At 38.6% G+C, this 19,197-nt stretch overlaps 1 protein-coding gene across 1 annotated transcript in view; it reads right to left on the reverse strand.

Annotated features, from left to right (window-relative positions):
- Positions 1 to 19,197, reverse strand: part of DIP2C (disco interacting protein 2 homolog C) — a 203,268-nt gene that overhangs the window by 142,682 nt on the left and 41,389 nt on the right. The window contains exon 5 of the mRNA XM_032425522.1: positions 10,293 to 10,418. Within this exon, the coding sequence (XP_032281413.1) occupies positions 10,293 to 10,418 (126 nt within the window). The remainder of the gene's footprint in view (positions 1 to 10,292; positions 10,419 to 19,197) is intronic.

Consider the following 19,197-nt stretch of genomic DNA (forward strand, 5'->3'; position numbering starts at 1 on the left):
GAGGGATGGGGGCAGCATTCTCTAAGAGGTGTTGAACTTGCATGTGTTTCAAAGTGTGTTTGTAGCCCTTTAGAGACCAGAGGTGTTTCTCTGAGCTATAATTTATTTTTAAATTCTGTGCGAGTGAAGATAACCATGTGCGTCCTCGAAGAGTAAGATGTCAGTGGAGACAATGGTGTAGAAGTTAGAAGGACTGCCATCTCTTTCCCACCAACCTACATGCTCAAGACTTTGCTTCCTCCTCTGGTGAGGACAATACGTCATCACATTACATATTAAGAGCAAGCTAAATGTATTTAACATTCATTTCTAGGGGCGCCTGGGTGGCTCAGTGGGCTAAGAGTCTGCCTCGGCTCAGGTCATGATCCCAGAGTCCTGGGATCGAGCCCCGCCTCGGGCTCTCTGCTCAGCGGGAAGCCTGCTTCTCCCTCTCCCACTCCCCCTGCTTGTGTTCCCTCTCTCGCTGTGTCTCTATCAGATAAATAAATAAAATCTTAAAAAAAATTCATTTCTAATAAAATTTTTTCACTCTTTACTAATTTTTTTCCTCTGTGAAAATTGTGCATCTTAGATTGAGATAAAAACATGTCACTCTGTACATTAAAATTAATGGAACTATTTTCATTTAATAAGATTTCCCCAAGCTGAGAAGTTTTCAAGAATTAAATATTGGTGTACTTGTTATTTAAACACCCATGTAAGAGTGAATTCTGGGTCCTACCACTGTGAGTTATGGGAGATGCCAGGAGGGATAAAAGTCTATGAGTAGCTCAAGAACATCTAATGACAATGAGAGAAATGACAATTTTCTTAAGTCAAGACACGGGATTCTTTTTTTTTTCCAACACAACAATATTTGTGAAGAATATTTATACTCACATTTTGTTAAAATTGTGACATGACCTGCACTATCTGGAATATTTTTGAAAGTCTGTTAGGAATTTGTTAGAAAAACAGCAGTAAAAGTAAGAGCCTGACAAATTCTCTCCCTCTGTCCTGCTTCATAAAATAGCGGGATTATAATTTACAGAAAAGTAAAATTGATACTTTTTTTTTGTATTCAGACCTAAGACTTCTTTCAATTTTTTTGATTGTGATAAAATACAACCTAAAATTTACCACCTTAACCATTTTAAAGAAGCTCGGTAGTATCAAATACACTCATAATCTGTGCAACCGTCCCCACCATTTTCCTCAATAGGTTCTCTTCATCTCGCAGATCTGAAACTGTGTCCCCATTAAACAATAACCCTCCATTCTCCCCTCCCCACAGGCCCTGGACCACCATTTTGCTTTCTCTATACATGACGTGGGCCACTCTAAGTACCTCATACAAGTGAAATCATACAGTATTCGTCTTTGTGTGCATGGCTATTTCACTCAGCATAACATCCTCAAGATTCATCCATGTTGTGGTGTATTGCAGAATGTCCTTCCTTTTTAAGGGTGAATTATATTCTGTCTCATGTGTATACTACATTTTACTTACACATTCATCTGTGGATGGACATGGGTTGCTTCCATGTCCTAGCTATCATAGCGCTCTTCTGAATATGGCCGTACAATTATCTCTTTGAGACCCTGCATTCAATCCTTTTGGCTATAGACCCAGAAGTGGACTTGCTGGGTCATGTAATATTTTTATTTTTAATTTTGTATGAAACTGCCATACTGTTTACCACAGAGGTGGCACCTTTTTCCATTGCCACCAACAGTGCACAAAGGTTCAAATTTCTCCATGTCCTCACAACACTTGTAATTTTCTGCTTTTTTTTTTTTTTTACAGTAGCCATCCTAGTGGGTGTGAGGTGGTAGAGGTGGTATCTCATTGTGGTTTTGACTTGTGTTTCCCTAATGATCTCTGATGCGGTACATTTTTTCTTGCATTATTGGCCATCCGTATCTTGTTGGGAAAAATGTTCAAGTCCTCAGATTTACAGTTTTTGAGAAATGCATATACCCATATATCCATCCAAATATTACCATCTCCCTACCAAGTGTTCTCATGCCTCTTTACTGTCAACCTTTCATTCTTACCCCACACCTTTTCACAAGAAAATCACAGAAAAATATCCCTTGTGACACAGACACAAAAATCCTCAAAAAGTATTAGCAAACAATCGAGCAACATATAAAATGGTTAGTACACACCAGGACCAAGTGGTGACATTCAAAAGTGAATTAATGTTATACCTCATATAAATAAAGGGAGAAAAACCCTAAATTAACCCTGAAAGTCACAGAAAAAGTATTTCACAAAATCTAACATTAACATGATAAAACCTCTCCACAGTGCAGGAATAGAAAGGAACTTCCTCAACCTAACATAGGGCATCTGTGAAAACCCATAGCTAACACTGCATTTAATGTTCAGACTGAACATGTTTCCCCTAAGATCAAGACTCAGGTAAGGATATCCCCTCTTACCACTTTTATTCAACATTATCTGCTAAAGCTCCAGCCAGTGAAATACAGCAAAAAGAGTAACTTAAAGGCATCCAGATTGGAACGGAAACATTAAAACATTCTTTAGTCACAGATAATATGATCTTGTATTTAGAAAATCCCAAGGAATACACTAAACAATTCTTGAATTAATGAATGTTTAGCAAGGTCACAGGATATAAGATAAAGTTACAAAATATCTTTATACAGATCTAGACACAATTAAGGGAAGGCAAACATAGTTTGCAAATTGTGTATCTGGCAAAGGACTTGAAATCAGATTATATAAAGAACTCTTAACGAGGGAGAAGACAGACAATTCATTTTAAAAATGGGAAAAAGTGTGGACACTTAGCCAATGAATATATACAAATAGCAAATAGGCCCATTCAAAAACGCAAATTAAAACCACGATGAGATTACATTTCATATCCACTAGAATAGCTACAATAAAAAATACCGACAATACTAAGTGTTGGTAAGGATGCTGAGAAACTGAAATCCTCATATATTGCTAGTGGGAATGTAAAATGGTGGCAGCCACATGGAAACAATTTGGCAGTTTCCTGAAAGTTCAGCATAAACTAACCATAAGATTCATTAATTCAACCCCTAGGAATCTACTCAAGATAAATAATATATGTATACACAAACATATGTACGTAAATGTGGATAGCAATCTTATTCATAATAGCCAAAAACTGGAAAGAAGCTAAATATTGACCAACTAGTGAGTGGATAACCAAAATGTGGTGTATCTAATAGGATACAATTCAGCAACAAGAAGGAATGAATCGATGCATGTGACAACATGGAGGATGCTCAAAAATATTATCCTAAAGAAGCAAGATGCAAAAGAATGTATTTTATAATTTTATTTATAAAATGTCTAGAATATTTATAGAGGCATATAAATTAGATCAGTGGCTCCCTATGGCTCAATGTGAGAATGGGAATTAACTGCAAATGGGCACAAGGAAACTTTTGGGGTGATGGAAATGTTCTAAAACTAGACTGTGGCAATGGCTGCAAAATCTATATATTTATTAAAAATCATTGAGTTACACACTTAGAGTAGATTAGTTTTATGGAATGTAAATTATACCTCAAGAAAGGTATTAAAGATGAATGTGTGTTCTACAGTAGTTGAGTATAATATTCTGTGAATATAAACTGCATCAAGTTGGAGGATAGTGTTGTTTTGACTACTTTTTAAGAAAGGTATTGTTTAAATCTCCAGTTATTATTCTTGATTTTTCTATTTTCCCTCATTATGCCAGTTTCTCCTTTATAAATTATTTTTTTAATTTAATTTTATTATGTTATGTTAGTCACCATACAATACATCATTAGTTTTTGATGTAGTGATCCATGATTCACTGTTTTCGTATAACACCCAGTGCTCCATGCAGTATGTGCCCTCCTAAATACCCATCACCGGGCTAACCCATCCCCTCACCCCCCTCCCCTCTAAAACCCTCAGTTTGTTACTAGGAGTCCATAGTCTCTCATGGTTCGTCTCCCCCTCTGATTTCCCCCCCTTCATTTTTCCCTTCCTTCTCCTAATGTCCTCCATGCTATTCCTTATGTTCCACAAATAAGTGAAACCATATGATAATTGACTTTCTCTGCTTGACTTATTTCACTTAGCATAATCTCCAGTCCCATCCATGTTGATATAAAAGTTGGGTATTCATCCTTTCTGATGGCTGAGTATATATGGACCACATCTTCTTTATCCATTCATCTGCTGAAGGGCATCTCGGCTCTTTCCAGTTTGGCTATTGTGGACATTGCTGCTATGAACATTGGGGTGCATATGGCCCTTCTTTTCACTACATCTGTGTCTTTGGGGTTATCCTTTATAAATTATAATGCTCTTGTGGTTATATATTCATTATTATGTCTTCCTGATGAATTGTTCACTTTCCATTATGCAAGGTTCCTCTTTATATCTTGTACTACCTTTGTTTTGCTATTTGATATTAAGAAAGACTTGTTTGCTTTACATTTAATGTTTGCATTGTGTATTTCTTCAATCTTGTATTCTTAATTATCCTAATTTTTTATTTAAATGTGTCCTGGTTCGCTCAGTTGGTGCAGCATGTGACTCTGCATCTTCGGGTTGTGAAGTTCGAGCCCCACACTGGAGGAAGAGTTTACTTAAAAAAAAAATATGGCTGTGTCTCTTATAGACAACATAGAGATGTATCTTCTTTTTTTTTTTAACCAGTCTGACAATTTCAATCTTTTAATTCAGTATTTGGTCCATTCATAATTATTGTAATCACTGACATAAGTGGACTTAAATCTAGTATTTTGCTATTTGTTTTCCATTCATTTCTCCTATTTTTTCCAATCTTCTTTTTTTTATTATGTTCAATTAGCCAACATATAATACATCATTAGTTTTTGATGTAGTGTTCAACAATTCATTAGTTCCTGTCTTCTACTAACCATATTTTTTTACGTTTCATTTTATGTCTTCTATTAAATTCTTACCTCTACTTATTTTTTAGTGGTTGATGTAGGGCTAACAGTATGCATCCTTAACAGACCCAATATGGGGTCAATATTCTAACTATTTGCTCTTCAAATCTGACACTATAAACTTTCTCTTTCACCTCTACTCATAACACACCTGACACTACTCATTTTCTACTGTTCACATTCTGCTTCCCAATTCACGAAAGTACTAACCATACAACAGTATAATTCCATTCACCCACCTTTGTCGTAAGTACAGGTGTTTTAAAGCAAATTACAATAGGAAAGCATAGTATTCCATGTTTACCCAACTACTTACTGTATCCAGTGCTCTTTTTCATTTTTATAGATTACGTTTTTTGTCTAGTATCAGTTCCCATCAGCCTAAATGACATCCATTAACATGTTTGCAGTGCATCTCTGCTGGCACCATATTCTCTCAGTTTTCGTGTATTTCATTATGTCTTCATTCCATCCTTGTTTGTTAAGGATATTTTCTCTGGATATGAGTTGACAGTTTTGTTTTTTCCCTTTAGGACTTTAAATATGTCCTTCTATTGCCTTCTGGCCTCTATGGTGTCTTCATGTAAGTCATTCATATGATGTTCTCTTGTATGTAATATGTTTTCCTCTGATTACTTTCAAGATTTCCTCTTAATCTTTGGATTTCAGCACTTTGACTATTGTGAACTTAGGTATGATTTTTTTATACTTATCCTACTTTGGATTCACTGAACTTCTGGGATCTATAAGGTGGCATTTTACATCAATCAGAGAAGTTCTTAACTCTTATTTCTTCCAATAGTTTTTCTGTCCTCTTCTCACTCTCTTTTCCTTCTTGGAGTCCAGTTAAAAGTAGGTTAACATTGTACCATAGATACTTAAGGTTCTTCTGTTAACTTCTTTAATTTTGTCTCCCTGTTCTTCAGTTTGGTTAATTTCTCTTCATCTCTTTTCAGGTGTACAGACTCCTTCATCTTCCTTCTCCAATCTGATGTTATACTAATCCAGTGAAATTGCCCCTGAAATTTCCTTTCTCTGCTCAGCTTACATATTAAGACAATATTTTCCTTTAGTTCTTTAACCTATTTTCATTTGGCTGAATAAATATTTATAATCACAGATTTAAAAACTCCGTCTTCTGTTATTTCAAACACCTAACCAGAGCTCTCCACAGAAATATGAGTCTTATTACATAGTTTTAAACCTTATAGTAACCACATTAAAAAGTACATGAATAGATATAATTTTAAGAATGTATTATTTAACTCAAAATATTTCAATAAATAATAAATATGAAAATTAAATACCTTCCAGTGATTTTTTTCATATTAACTCTACAAAATATGGTGTGAATTTCACATTTATAGCAAATACAATTGAGGCCAGCCACACGTGGTTAGTGGTTACCAAGAGCACAATGGAGGCCATCTTATGTTCATTTTATATTGATTCCTTTTCCTGTGGCCACAGATTACATTTCCTATATCTCTTCATACCTGGTGATTGTTTACAGAGTAGTAGACATTGTGGGTGGCATGTTGAGACTTTGGATTCTATAATCTTCCTCTAAAGCCTCATGATTCTTATTTTAGCAAGGATGTCAATTACTGGTTGGTCATCTTGACCCTGAGCAGACTTGGAGTTTTTCTTTGCTAGTGTGGATCAGTGGAAAGCTCTAGTCCTTTCATCTGCTGAACTCAGATCTCTGCCTCTTCAAGGGAGCAGAGTGGCCATTCTCATTTAGATCTCAATCCCTGGGCCGTGGTCTGAACATTTTTTCCAGGCAGAACACTGGGAACCGTGGGGCTCACCTCACAAGTTGTCCTGCTCTCAGGGTGCTCTTTCACTGCTGGAGGTCCACAGCCAGAACAGCTGCCCCATTCATCTGGGGCAGTTTTATAGTTGCTTATAGTGCTTGGGTTAGTCTGGTACCAGTTATTTCTTTATGGTGAGAAGCCGAAGTGCTGGCAAATTCTTGTTATAGTTTTGTATGTAAAAACCAAAGGAAAGCTTCTCCTATAAAAGACTGGCAGTGTAACCATCCTAATTAGATCTTTTCCAGAGACTATGATACTGGTCAGTGACTAGTCCTTTCACACAGAAAACATATATTTCAGGAATATGCTCTGAAGAGCAGTGGACATGAGATGAACTCTAACAAATGTTATCAGCAACCAAGGAAAGCAGAATGAGAGAAAATGAAGCTTAGCCCTAAGGTCTTGTACAAGTATGGTTATAAATATGTAGACAACTGCTACGTACAAAATAGGTTGTGAATAAAAATTGTTATGATGAGGGTACTGGCATTTGATTGTACAAAACTATTCCATATGTGATATTATCGCTAGGACTCTTAAATGACAATTTACAAAAGGTATTACATGGTGTACAAGAAAGGGCTAGTCAAATAATTAAATGCAAAAATTTCATCAAAAATAACATTTCCAATAATGTTCTTTTATATTTTGCAAAAATATCTGTACAATGTTTGATTTTCTAAAGTTTTGTCTTTCATCATGTATGACAAAATAACATTTCTGAGGATGGATTCAACATGTGAAAAAGCATATACATAAATAATCACATTGCTTCTTGCATTTTTTTTTTTTTAAGATTTCATTTATTTATTTGACAGAGACAGAGATAGCAAGAGCAGGAACACAAGCAGCGGGAGTGGGAGAGGGAGAACAGGCCTCCTGCTGAGGAGGGAGCCCGATGTGGGACTCAATCCCAGGACCCTGGGATCATGACGTGAGCCGAAGGCAGACGCTCAATGACTGAGCCACCCAGGCGCCCTGCTTCTTGCATTTTAAACTCATCATTTTTCATAAAAAAGTAGCTCAGAAAAATGTCTATCTCCTTGAATACTGTCTAGTTCTAAACACTTGGTTTAAGTGGGTTTGTTATCCTTGTAAATCCATTCTGTTTGTTACAAAAATATGTACAAAATAAAACTTTTCACCACATTAATAGAATAGAGAGTCCAGACATAAATCCCTGTTGATATGGTCAATTAATCTATAACAAATGAGGCAAGATTATGCAATGGAAAAAAAGACAGTCTCTTAAACAAATGGTGTTGGGAAAACTGGAGAGCTACATGCAAAAGAATGAAACTGACCACTTTCTTACACCATACACAAAAACAAACTCAAAATGGATTACAGATCTAAATGTGACACTGAAAACCATAAGAGTCCTAAAAAAAATAGCCAGTAGACTCTTGGGACATATTAGCAATGTTTTTTGGACCTGTCTCCTCACACAAGGGAGACAAAAGCACAAGTAAGTAATTAAGACTCTCAAACTAAAAAGCTTTGCACAGTGGAAGAAACCATAAACAAAACAAAAAGGCAACCTATTGAATGGAAGAAGATGTTTGCAAATCACGTATCTGATAAGGGGTTAATATCCAAAATATATAAAGAACTCATACAACTCAAGACCAAAAAAAAAAAAAAAAAAATCCAAACTATCTGAGTAAAAAAATGGGCAGAGGACCTCAACAGACATTTTCCAGAGGAGATATGCAGATGGCCAACAGACACATGAGAAGATACTCAACATCACTCATCATCAGGCAAATACAAATCAGAATCATGTATCATTTCACATCTGTAAGAATGACTAATATCAAAAAGACAATAAATAACAAGTGTTGGCGAGGATGTGGAGAAAGGGGAACCCTCTTACACTGTTGGTGGGAACGCAAACTGGTGCAGCCCTTCTCGAAAACAGTATGGAGGTTCCTCAAAAGTTAAAAATAGAGCTACCCTATGACCCAGCAATTCTGCTTCTGGGTATTTATCAGAAGAAAATGAAAACCCTAATTCAAAAAGATATATGCCCCCCCTATGTCTTTTGTAGCATTATTTACAATAAGCAAGATATGGAAACAGCCCAAATGTCCACAGACAGATGAATGGATAAAGAGGTGGTGTATATATACGATGGAATACTACTCAGCCATAAAAAGAATGAAATCTTGCCATTTGCTACGATGTGGAGGGACCTTGAGGGCATTATGCAGAGTGAAATAAGTCAGTCAGAGAAAGACAAATAGTGTATGTTTTTACTCACATATGGAATCTAACAAAAAAACAAAACAAATGAACATACAAAAACCAGAGACTCAAATATGGAGAACAAACTGGTGGTTACCAGAGGGGAGGTGGGTAGGAGGATGGACAGGACAAGTGAAGGGGACTGAGCGGTACAAACTTCTGGTTATAAAACAGGTGAGTCCAGGGGATGCAAAGTGCAGCGTGGGGAACACAGTCGACAGTCTGCACTAACTTCGAATGCTGACAGGGTGACTACATGTATCACAGGAGCAAAAATGCTGAATCACTATGTTGTGTGCATCTTGGGAGTTGAAGTGCGTGCTTCTGCTACTCTCACTGCTTGCAAACACTCAGGACTAAACGTCAAAATACTCGAAAAAGTGTTGTATACGTTCCTCTGTTCCTATTGTGCAAGGTAACTTAGGTCTGCAGAAAGGCACAGTGGCAACAACATGAATAATGTTGGAACCTGATTCACAGAAAAAACACCAAATAAATTAGGCTCGATCCTTCATGTTTTCTAAAGGTACCTGGATAATTTAACTTTGTGCTTTACTTTGGTTTTGAAGATCATAAAACAAAGATTATAATGATTTAGGTAAAATGAAGCAGAGAACTTAGGTAGTTATCAACCATTTAGATTGGGGTCGTCAGCAGGCGTGTGGACCAAACTGGCCCTCTGCGTGTCTTTGTAAATAAAGTTTTATTGGCACACAGCCACAGCCGCTCACTGATCTGTTGCCTGTGGCTGCTTTCACATCACCACAGAATAAGCACTGTGACAGACACTGCATTGTCCAGGGACCAAAATACTACCTGCACATTACAGGAAAATGATGAGGACTCCAAGTTGAGGTAACTGCATAAATTTTTCAATTCATTTGGTTTCTCAATACAACCTCATGGCATATTTATTTTTGAAGGACTTGAGAATATGTACAGACCAATCTAGGCAGAAGAGAAGTCCAACTTCAGTTATAACTGTGGAGGCACAAACTCTTCCCTTTTGCTACATGAAGGATCAGGTAAAACTTTATGAGACTTTAAAGGCTGTATCATTTATGAATCTCAATGAAAAGATTAAAACACGTATTTGTATAGACACATACTTAATGTTCATTTTCCTTCCAAGTTTAATTTGGAGTGCACATACTGGACTTCCGGTTCACAAAATCTGAATTATAGTACCATTAGTTTGAAAGCTACAAAGCCCGGGACTGCTTGAGCTAGTGGTGAATTAATTCCCAGGCTCGCTCGTCACTTTAGGAAGCGGACAGTGGGCCCACCGCTCACCTGGAGGTGTGTAGGCGTCCATCGAGGTCTGCACAACCAAGGACCTGCGTTTGGAAGGCATGGGCACCGCCATCTTCCTTTCTTTGTGTTTAGCCAGCGCCGCCTGCACGGCTTCTGTGTGGACGTCTAAAACAAAAGGAGAGCTCAATCACCCCATTGTTCAGGGACATCCCGAAAGCCCCGGGCCTTTTTTTTTTTCCCCTTCGGCCTGGTCCTGTGAAACAGCTGATCCTCCTACAGACACTGGCACAAACAGACGGGTGGGGAAGGAAGGAAAAGAAGTATAAAATCACTGGATTAAAAGCTGCAGGGAAATGACATTCAAACTCATTCAGACTTCTCATTACTCATTTTTCTACCCTAGAACCTGTATAAATAATCACATACTGGCTGCAAAGTGCTGCGTGACTTTTGTTTCTTAGGTGATCTGTGGGTATTTCTTCTCACACTCCTCAAACTTTGGGGTTCAGGTCTACGTTCTGTTAAGGGGGCAGGTCACACCTCGCCGGCTGCAGCAATGATTTCCACTAACACCAGACTCTCAGGGGCCAGTCGCTGTGTTTGGCCATTTCAGTATATTAACCTCCTGGATTCAGCTCACAAAGAGTCACTGAACGCCTACTTCGTAAGCGTCCTCAGGGCGGGGGGTACAGTGGAGAATCAGGTGGACAAGGAGCTGTGTCTCACGCAGCTGATTTGCTAATGGGTAAGGGACACCCAAAAGGCAGTCATCTAGGGCGGGAATGAAAACAGGATAAACAGACTGCCTACTTCATTGTGAGGCCAGGGAAGAGTTCTGTCGATGTGAAATTTGAAGAGTAAGAATAAACAGCCATTCTGTAAAGATGAGAATTCCCAGGACACAAGAACATGCAGCTCCCAGGTGTGGAAGGTGAATGAGCAGGTGGTGGGCAGAGAGGACACTGCCCTGCGGAGGGACGCACCAGCACGAGGGCTTCTGAGGTGGGACAGGTACGTCTGACAGGGAGGCACTGGGGATTTTAAGCAGGGATGCCACGATCTGAGTGTGTGGGGGTTCTGGGTGCTGTGAAGAAGGCCGCAGGACAAGTGGAAGCCGGGAGCCAGCAAGAAGGCAGCAGTCAGGCACGATACGGCTCCACGCAATCTTCCACACAACCCCACCGAGGAGGCACTCCCACGATTTCCCAAACGAGGAAGCAGAGGTACGAAGCTCTTGCAGTTATTAGCGTGGCGAGTGGCATTGCTAGATGTGAGCCCAGGTGTGAACACCTCCAGGATCCACACCCTTCACCACCAAACACACCACGCTCATGCTGTTCCTAGGAAAACTCCAGCAGGTTAGCAGTTTAGAACAGAGGCCACCCAACCACCCCCATGCGCCACCTGCAGCCTGCATCTCTTCTATAGAAAGTGTGAAGAGACACTATGAAAAGGAAAGCTATTAAACAGAGATCAGTATTAATTTACAGGTGTGGGGAGAGAGCGTAAAATGTACATGTGGTGAAATGTTCAGATCTTAAGTACAACTGATAAATTTTAATAGATGGAAATCTATCTACAGAACCATTACCCCAGTTGAGACATAGGACATATCTATCAACCCAAAGTTCCTGTGTGTGTCCTTCCAATCAACCCCCACCCTGAATAAACAGCTACTGTTCAATATTTTGACAAGCTTGCCTTGGCTCTTGATCTTCATACAAATAGAATCGCACAGACTTTATATGACCATATAGATACTATGCTATAGCGCGACCTGCTTGATATATTCATTCACGTGGCTGCATGTTTCAATACTTCACAGGGTTTTACCGATGAGACATAATACAACATAGGAATATATTGTAATTCATTCATACTTCTCCAGCTGTTGGATATTTGCATTATGTCCAGTTCTGGGCTATTACAAAACACCTGCAGCAAAGATTCACATACATGTGTTTATGTGGGCATTTTCATTCCTCTTCTCTAAATGTCTAAATATGTAATTGCTGGGCCATATAGTAAGTGCAGGTTTCAATTTTAAAAAAATCGCCAAACCACTCACAAGTGGTTATGGTAGTTCACATCTCCGTCAGCCGTGTATGAGACTCCAGTCCTGACACATCTTTAGAACACTTGGTACACTCGATCTTTTCCACAGCAGACACCATCGTGGTTGGGAAAGGGAATCTCATTGGGGATTTAGGTTTGCATTCACCTGATGGTTTAAGCTGAGCACTGCCCTTGGGCTTACTGGACTTGAGTACACCCATCTGTTGTAAAGTACCTGTTCAAGTTTTTGTCCATCCTTTGAGCTGCCTTTTCATTGCTGATTTATAGTAGTTCTTCACATACTATAGCTACAAGTTACTTTTAGGTATATGTTTTGAAAATATTTACCCTAAATCTGTGGCTCACCTTCATACCCCTACCAGTGTACCACATGAGAAATTTTTAATTTTCATGAGATTTGCTTTATTTTTTTTTCCTATCCAGTGCTTTTTGACTGCTGTCTATGAAATCTTTGCCTACCTCAAGGTCCAAAAGATACTCTACTTTCTTCTGGAAGCATTAGAGTTTTTAGCATAATGTACTCAAGGTCCATCTATGTTGTGGCATGTGTCAGAATTTCACTAAGGTTGAATAATGTTCTACTATATGGATATAACATATTTTCTTTATTGATTCAACCATCAATAAATATTTAAGTTGGGTCTACCTCCTGGCTATTGTGAATATAAGTCATAATTATATTGTGAATATAAGTCACAAACACTTATGTATAAATATCTGTTTGAGTTCCTGCTTTCAATTCTTTCAAATAAATACCGAGAATTGGGATTTCTCAGACTTCCACGGGAGATGGTGGAGTAGAAGAGTTCCAACCTCATCTTGTCCTGTGAATAAACCTAGATGACAGCCACATCAGTGTAACTACTAAACCAGAAAAAAACCCTAAGACCAGCAGGACAGGCTCTCCACAGTTGATGGTAGACAGTAGGCCACACTGGAGCAGGAGGAGGGGCAGAGACCCACTCCAGAACCAAACTAGCCACAAACAGGAGGGAGACCACGAGTGTGGAGACTGGAGAGGAACAGACCCCACACCAGCCACCCCTGACATGGGGGACCCTGCACTGGGAAGATGAGGCCCCATAACACTGAGCTTTGAAAACCAGTGGGGCTGGGCTTCGTGAGTTTTTACAATCAGTGGGGCTTAACTCAGGGCACTTTAAAGACCAGCAGGTGTACGTCTGGGAGAGCCTGAGGGCAATATGAAACAGTCCCTGCCCTTGAAGGGCCAGCAGAACAAACAACCCACTGAGATATAACATAGAAATAGCAGTATGAAAAACTCCTGAGGTTCACAGGAAGGGTATATTTACTAATCACAGATGATGCCCAGGAGGGACAGAGACCTTTAGGAGACTTCTCCCAGAACACAAGAACTGGCAGGCACCATTTCTCTCCTTGCCCACCATCTAGATACCCGGACACCTACAGGAACCAGCAGCTACAATGGCCACCTAGCTTTGCTGACAGTACACCACACCCTATCCCACATTCTCCTTCAGGCTCGTTCCACCCAACCTGCCCCACTCTGCAGGCATCCCTCTCAAGTGGCTGCAGTTCCCATCCGGGTCTGACACCCAAGGCCCCACCACTGCGTTATCCTCTGGATCTGCCCCATCCAACCTGCCCACAGGACAGGAGTCCATCCAGAGCAGTACCTTCCTCATCTCATTCTGCAAGCAACCCTGCAGTGACCAGCACCACACCAAAGGGACACCTGCCATGGAGAGAGGGGAAGATAACCACACACACCAGTTCAACTGCAGCCCAAGCAGTGGGCTGCGGGCACACATCTGGTCTGCCAGCCCCACCCGCCAACAAAAACCTCATAGGGGGCAGCAAGAGAGAGCCCTGGAGTTTGGTTACTGCAACCTCAACAGTCAAAGTGGGGGCAGAGATCTGGCCCGACTGCAGGCCCATCTCCAGTGAAAGCCCCTTAGGGGCCAGCGCAAGGAGAGCACTGTGCAGTACGGTGTGACTTCAGCCCAGCAAACAGGCTAAGAGGAGGCATCTGGTCTGACCCAAGGCAGCCAAGACTGGCCCCTTACAGCAGAGGGACCAAACTCTACCCACGATAAGCAAAGAGGGTCACTGAAGACGACTGGAAGGCAAACGTGGCTCCAGCACAACAGCAGGATGCACATAACACACACAGGAGACACCTGAAGTGCCAGGTTCTGGTGACCGGGGGACACCGTCCAACACCTCGAGGGCAGCAGGGCCTCTTCGTAAGGCCACTACTGTCAAGATGAGGAGACATACCTTGCTTTCCTAACAAATGAAAACAGACACAGAGACTGAGACAAATGAGACAGAGGAGTATGTCCCAAATGGAAAAAAAAAATTAAAAAAAAAAAAAAAAGGATAAATTCAGAGCAAAAGAGCTCAATGGAGATAAGCAATATGCTTGCAACGGAATTCAAAGTAATGATCATAAAGATGTTCACTAGACCTGAGAAAGGAGTGGAGGACTCAGTGAGACCCTCAAAAAAGAAATAGAAAATAGAAAAATGAACCAATCAGACATGAAGAACTCAATTAACTGAAATTAGAAACACACTAGATGGAATAAAGAGCACACTAGAGGAAGCAGAAGAACGTATCAGTAAGCTAGAAGACAGAGTAATGGAGGCAACCACACTGAAAAGCAAAAGAAAAATGAATAATAAAAAGGAGAACAGATTATGGGAACTCAGCAACACCATCAAGCATAATAACATTTGCATTACAGGATTCCCAGAAGGAAAAGAGAGAGAAAAGGGGGTTGAAAATTTACTTGAAGAAATAATAGTTGAAAACTTTCCTAATGTGGGGAAGGAAACAGAAATCCAGATCTAGAAGGCACAGAAAGTCCCCAACAAAATCAACCCAAAGAGATCCATACCAAGACACAGCATAATTAAAAAGGCAAAAAAATGGTATTAGAGAATTTTAAAAGCAACAAGAGAAAACAGCTATATACAAGAGAAACCCTATAAGACTATCAGCTGATTTTTCAGCAGAAACTTTGCAGGCATGATATATTCAAAGTGCTGAAAGGAAAAAACCTGCAACCAAGAATATTCTATCCATCAAGGTTATCATTTAGAAGGGATAAAAAGAAGAAGATAAAAATTTTCCCAGACAAATAAAAGGTGAAGAAGCTTATCACCACTAAACCAACCATATAAGAAATGTTAAAGGGAATTCTTTAGAATGTAAAGACCATAACCAGGAGTAAGAAAATTAGCAAAGGAAAAAATTTCACAGATACATACAAACACAATAAAAGTAGTAGATTCCTCACTTATAAAACCAGTATGGAGGTTAAAGCACAAAAGCAAGAAAATCAAATACGTCTATAAAATATGTTGGTCAAGGGATTCACAAAAGGATGTAAAGTACGACATCATGTGCGATAACATGGGGGGGGGCAGTAAAAATTTAGTGCTTTTAGAATGGGTTCAAACTTAAGCAACCATCAACTTAATATAGACTGCTATATGCGCAGGATATTATATATAAACCTAATGGTAACTACAAATCAAAAACTAATAGATACGCAAAAAATAATGAGAAAGGAATCCAAGCATATCACTAAAACAAAACAAAACAAAACAAAAAACAAAAAAACATCAAACAACAAGACAGGAGAGGAAAAGAAAAAGGATCAGAGAAGAACTACAAACCCAACTGTAAAACAAATAACAAAATGGCAATGAGTACATACTTATCAGTAATTGCTTTGAATGTCAATGGACTAAATGATTATCAATCAAAACAGAGGGTGATGGAATGGATAAGAAAACAAGACCCATATTATGCTGCCTACAAGAGATTCACTTTAGACCTAAAGACTACAGATTGAAAGTGAAGACTGGAGAAACATTTATGCAAATGGAAGTGAAAAGAAAGCTGAGGTAACAATACTTCAACAAAATAGACATTAAAACAAAGGCTATAACAAGAGAAATAAGAACACTACAAAGGCAACAGTCAACAAAAAGACATAACAATTGTGAATATCTATGCACCCAACATGGGAGCACCTAAATACATAAAGCAGCTATTAACAAACATAAATGAAAAAAAATGAGAGTAATACAATAGTAGTAGGGGACTTTAACACCCCCACTTACCTCAATGGACAGATCACCAAACAGAAAATCGACAAGGAAACAGTGGCTTTGAATGACACACTGGACCAGCTGGAATTAACAGAGAGATTCAGAATATTCCATCCAAAAACAGCAGAATATACAGTCTTTTCAAGTGCACATGGAACATTCTCCATATGAGATCACATGTTAGGCCAAAAAACAAGGTCTCAAAATATTCAAAAATTGAAGTCCTTTCACACATCTTTTCTGACCACAATGTTATGAAACTAGCAATCGACCACAAGACAAAATCTGGAAAGGACACAAACAAATGGATATTTTTTGTTAAGGTTTTATTTATTTATTTGAGAGAGAGAGCACAAGCAGGGGGAGCAGCAGAGGGAGAGGGAGAAGCAGGCTCCCCGCTGAGCAGGGAGCCCAACATGGGGCTCAATCCCAGGACCCTGAGATCATGACATGAGCCAAAGGCAGACACTTAACCGAATGAGCCACCCAGGTGCCCCCAAATGGATATTTAAAAACATGCTACTAAACAATGAATAGGTCAACTAAGAAATTGAAGAGGAAATAAAAAAAATACATGGAGACAAATGAAAATGAAAACACAATGGTCCAAATTCTTTGGGATGCCACAGGAGCTGCTCTAAGAGGGAAGATTGTAACAATACAGGACTACATAAAGAAGCAAGAAATATCTCAAATAAACAACCTAACCTTACACCTAAAGGAGCTAGAAAATGAAGAACGAACAAAGCCTAAAAAAGCCAGCAGAAGGAAGGAAATAATAAAGTTTAGAGAAGAAATAAATGAAACAGACTTAGACAACAATAGAACAGATCAATGAAACCAGGAGCTGGTTCTTTGAAAAGATCAAAAAATTGATAAACCTTTAGCCAGACTTATCAAAAAGAGAGAGGACTAAAATAAATAAAATCAGAAATGAAAGAGGAGAAATAACAACCAACACCAAAGAAATACAAAGGATTAGGAGAGAATATTATAAAAATTATACACCAACAAATTGGATAACCTAGAATGGATAAATTGTTAGAAACAAATAATCTCCCAAAACTGAATAAGGGAGAAATAGAAAGTTTGAACAGACCAATGACTAACAATGATATTGAATCAGTAATCAAAAATCTCCCAACAAACAAAAATCCAGGGACAAATGGCTTCAGAGGTGAATGCTAACAAAGATTTAAATAATGCTTATTCTTCTCAAAGTATTACCGAAAATGGAAGAAGAAAGAAAACTTCCAAACTCATTCTGTAAAGCCAGCATTACCCTGATACCAAAACAAAATACACTACAAAAAAAGAAAACTATAGGCCAATATCTCTGATGAACACAGATGCAAAAAATCCTCAACAAAATATTAGCAAACTGAATCCAACAACACATTAAAAAAATCATTCACCATGATCAAGTGGGATTTATTCCCAGGAATAATATTCACCAACCAATGTGATACATCACATCAACAAGAGAAAGGATAAAGACCATATGGTTATTTCAATAGATGCAGAAAAAGCATTTGATAAAGTACAACATCCACTCATGATAAAAACCCTCAACAAAGTAGGTTTAGAGGGAATATACCTCAACAAATAAAGGTCATGTATAAAAAATCCCACAGCTAACATCATACTCAATGGTGAAAAACTGAGAGCTTTTCCCCTAAGGTCAGGAACATGATAGGGCTGTCCACTCTCACAACTTTTATTCAACATAGTACTGGAAGTCCTAGCCATAGCAGTCAGACAAGACAAAAAAATAAAAGGCATCAAAATTGGTAAGGAAGAAGTAAAATTTTCAGTGTATACAGATGGCATGATAATATATATAGAAAACTGTAGACTCCACCAAAAACCTACAAGAACTTATAAATGCATTTAGCAAGGTCAGAGGATACAAATCAATATACAGAAATCTGTTGCATACCCATACACTAATAATGAAGTAGCGAAAAGAAATTAAGAAAACAATTCCATTTATAAATGCACCAAAAATAATACAATACCCAAAAACAAACTTAACTAGGGGGTGAAAGACCTGTACACTGAAAACTATGAGACCATGATGAAAGAAATTGAAGATGACACAAAGAAATGGAAAGATAGTCCACGCTCATGGACTAGAGAACAAATCTCTCTCAGCACTGTGTTCCAAACAGGTGTGAGTCTGTCTGTACTCCACTCGTTATGTTGTCTCTCCCTCTGTTTCCTGACAAAATGTGTAACAATGTTATAAATTCTTTCCTTATACAGAATAGAATTCACTAGTGCAACCAACTGGGCCTGAATTCTCTTTATGGGAAGATACTTGATAATTAATTCTCTTTCTCTGATAGATGAAATACTATTCAAAATTTCTATGTCTTTTGTTGGTTTGGTTGTGTTTTTCAAGAAATTTATCCATTTTGCCATTTTATCATTGTGAAATTTCCTGGCATAGATTTTTCATGATATTATCTTCCTTTTAATATCTATATGTAACATCAACTTATTCATTTGTGATGCTGCTTGTATTTTTTTCTTTTTCCTTGACCTTGCTAGAAACAATGTTTTCTTTTTCTTCTACTTCATTGCTTTTTGCTATTAATTTATTATTTCTTTCCTTCTACTTATTTTGGCTTAACTTTCAATTTCTAGCCCCTTAAGGTGGAAACCTGGATCACTGATTTTAACCTTTGTTCTCTTCTAACATAAGCATTTACAGGGGTATATTTCCCTCTATACATTGTTTTAGTTCCTTTCCACAGATT

Source organism: Phoca vitulina, unplaced genomic scaffold (assembly GCF_004348235.1).
Source record: "Phoca vitulina isolate PV1807 unplaced genomic scaffold, GSC_HSeal_1.0 scaffold33, whole genome shotgun sequence".
Taxonomy (NCBI): Eukaryota; Metazoa; Chordata; class Mammalia; order Carnivora; family Phocidae; genus Phoca; species Phoca vitulina.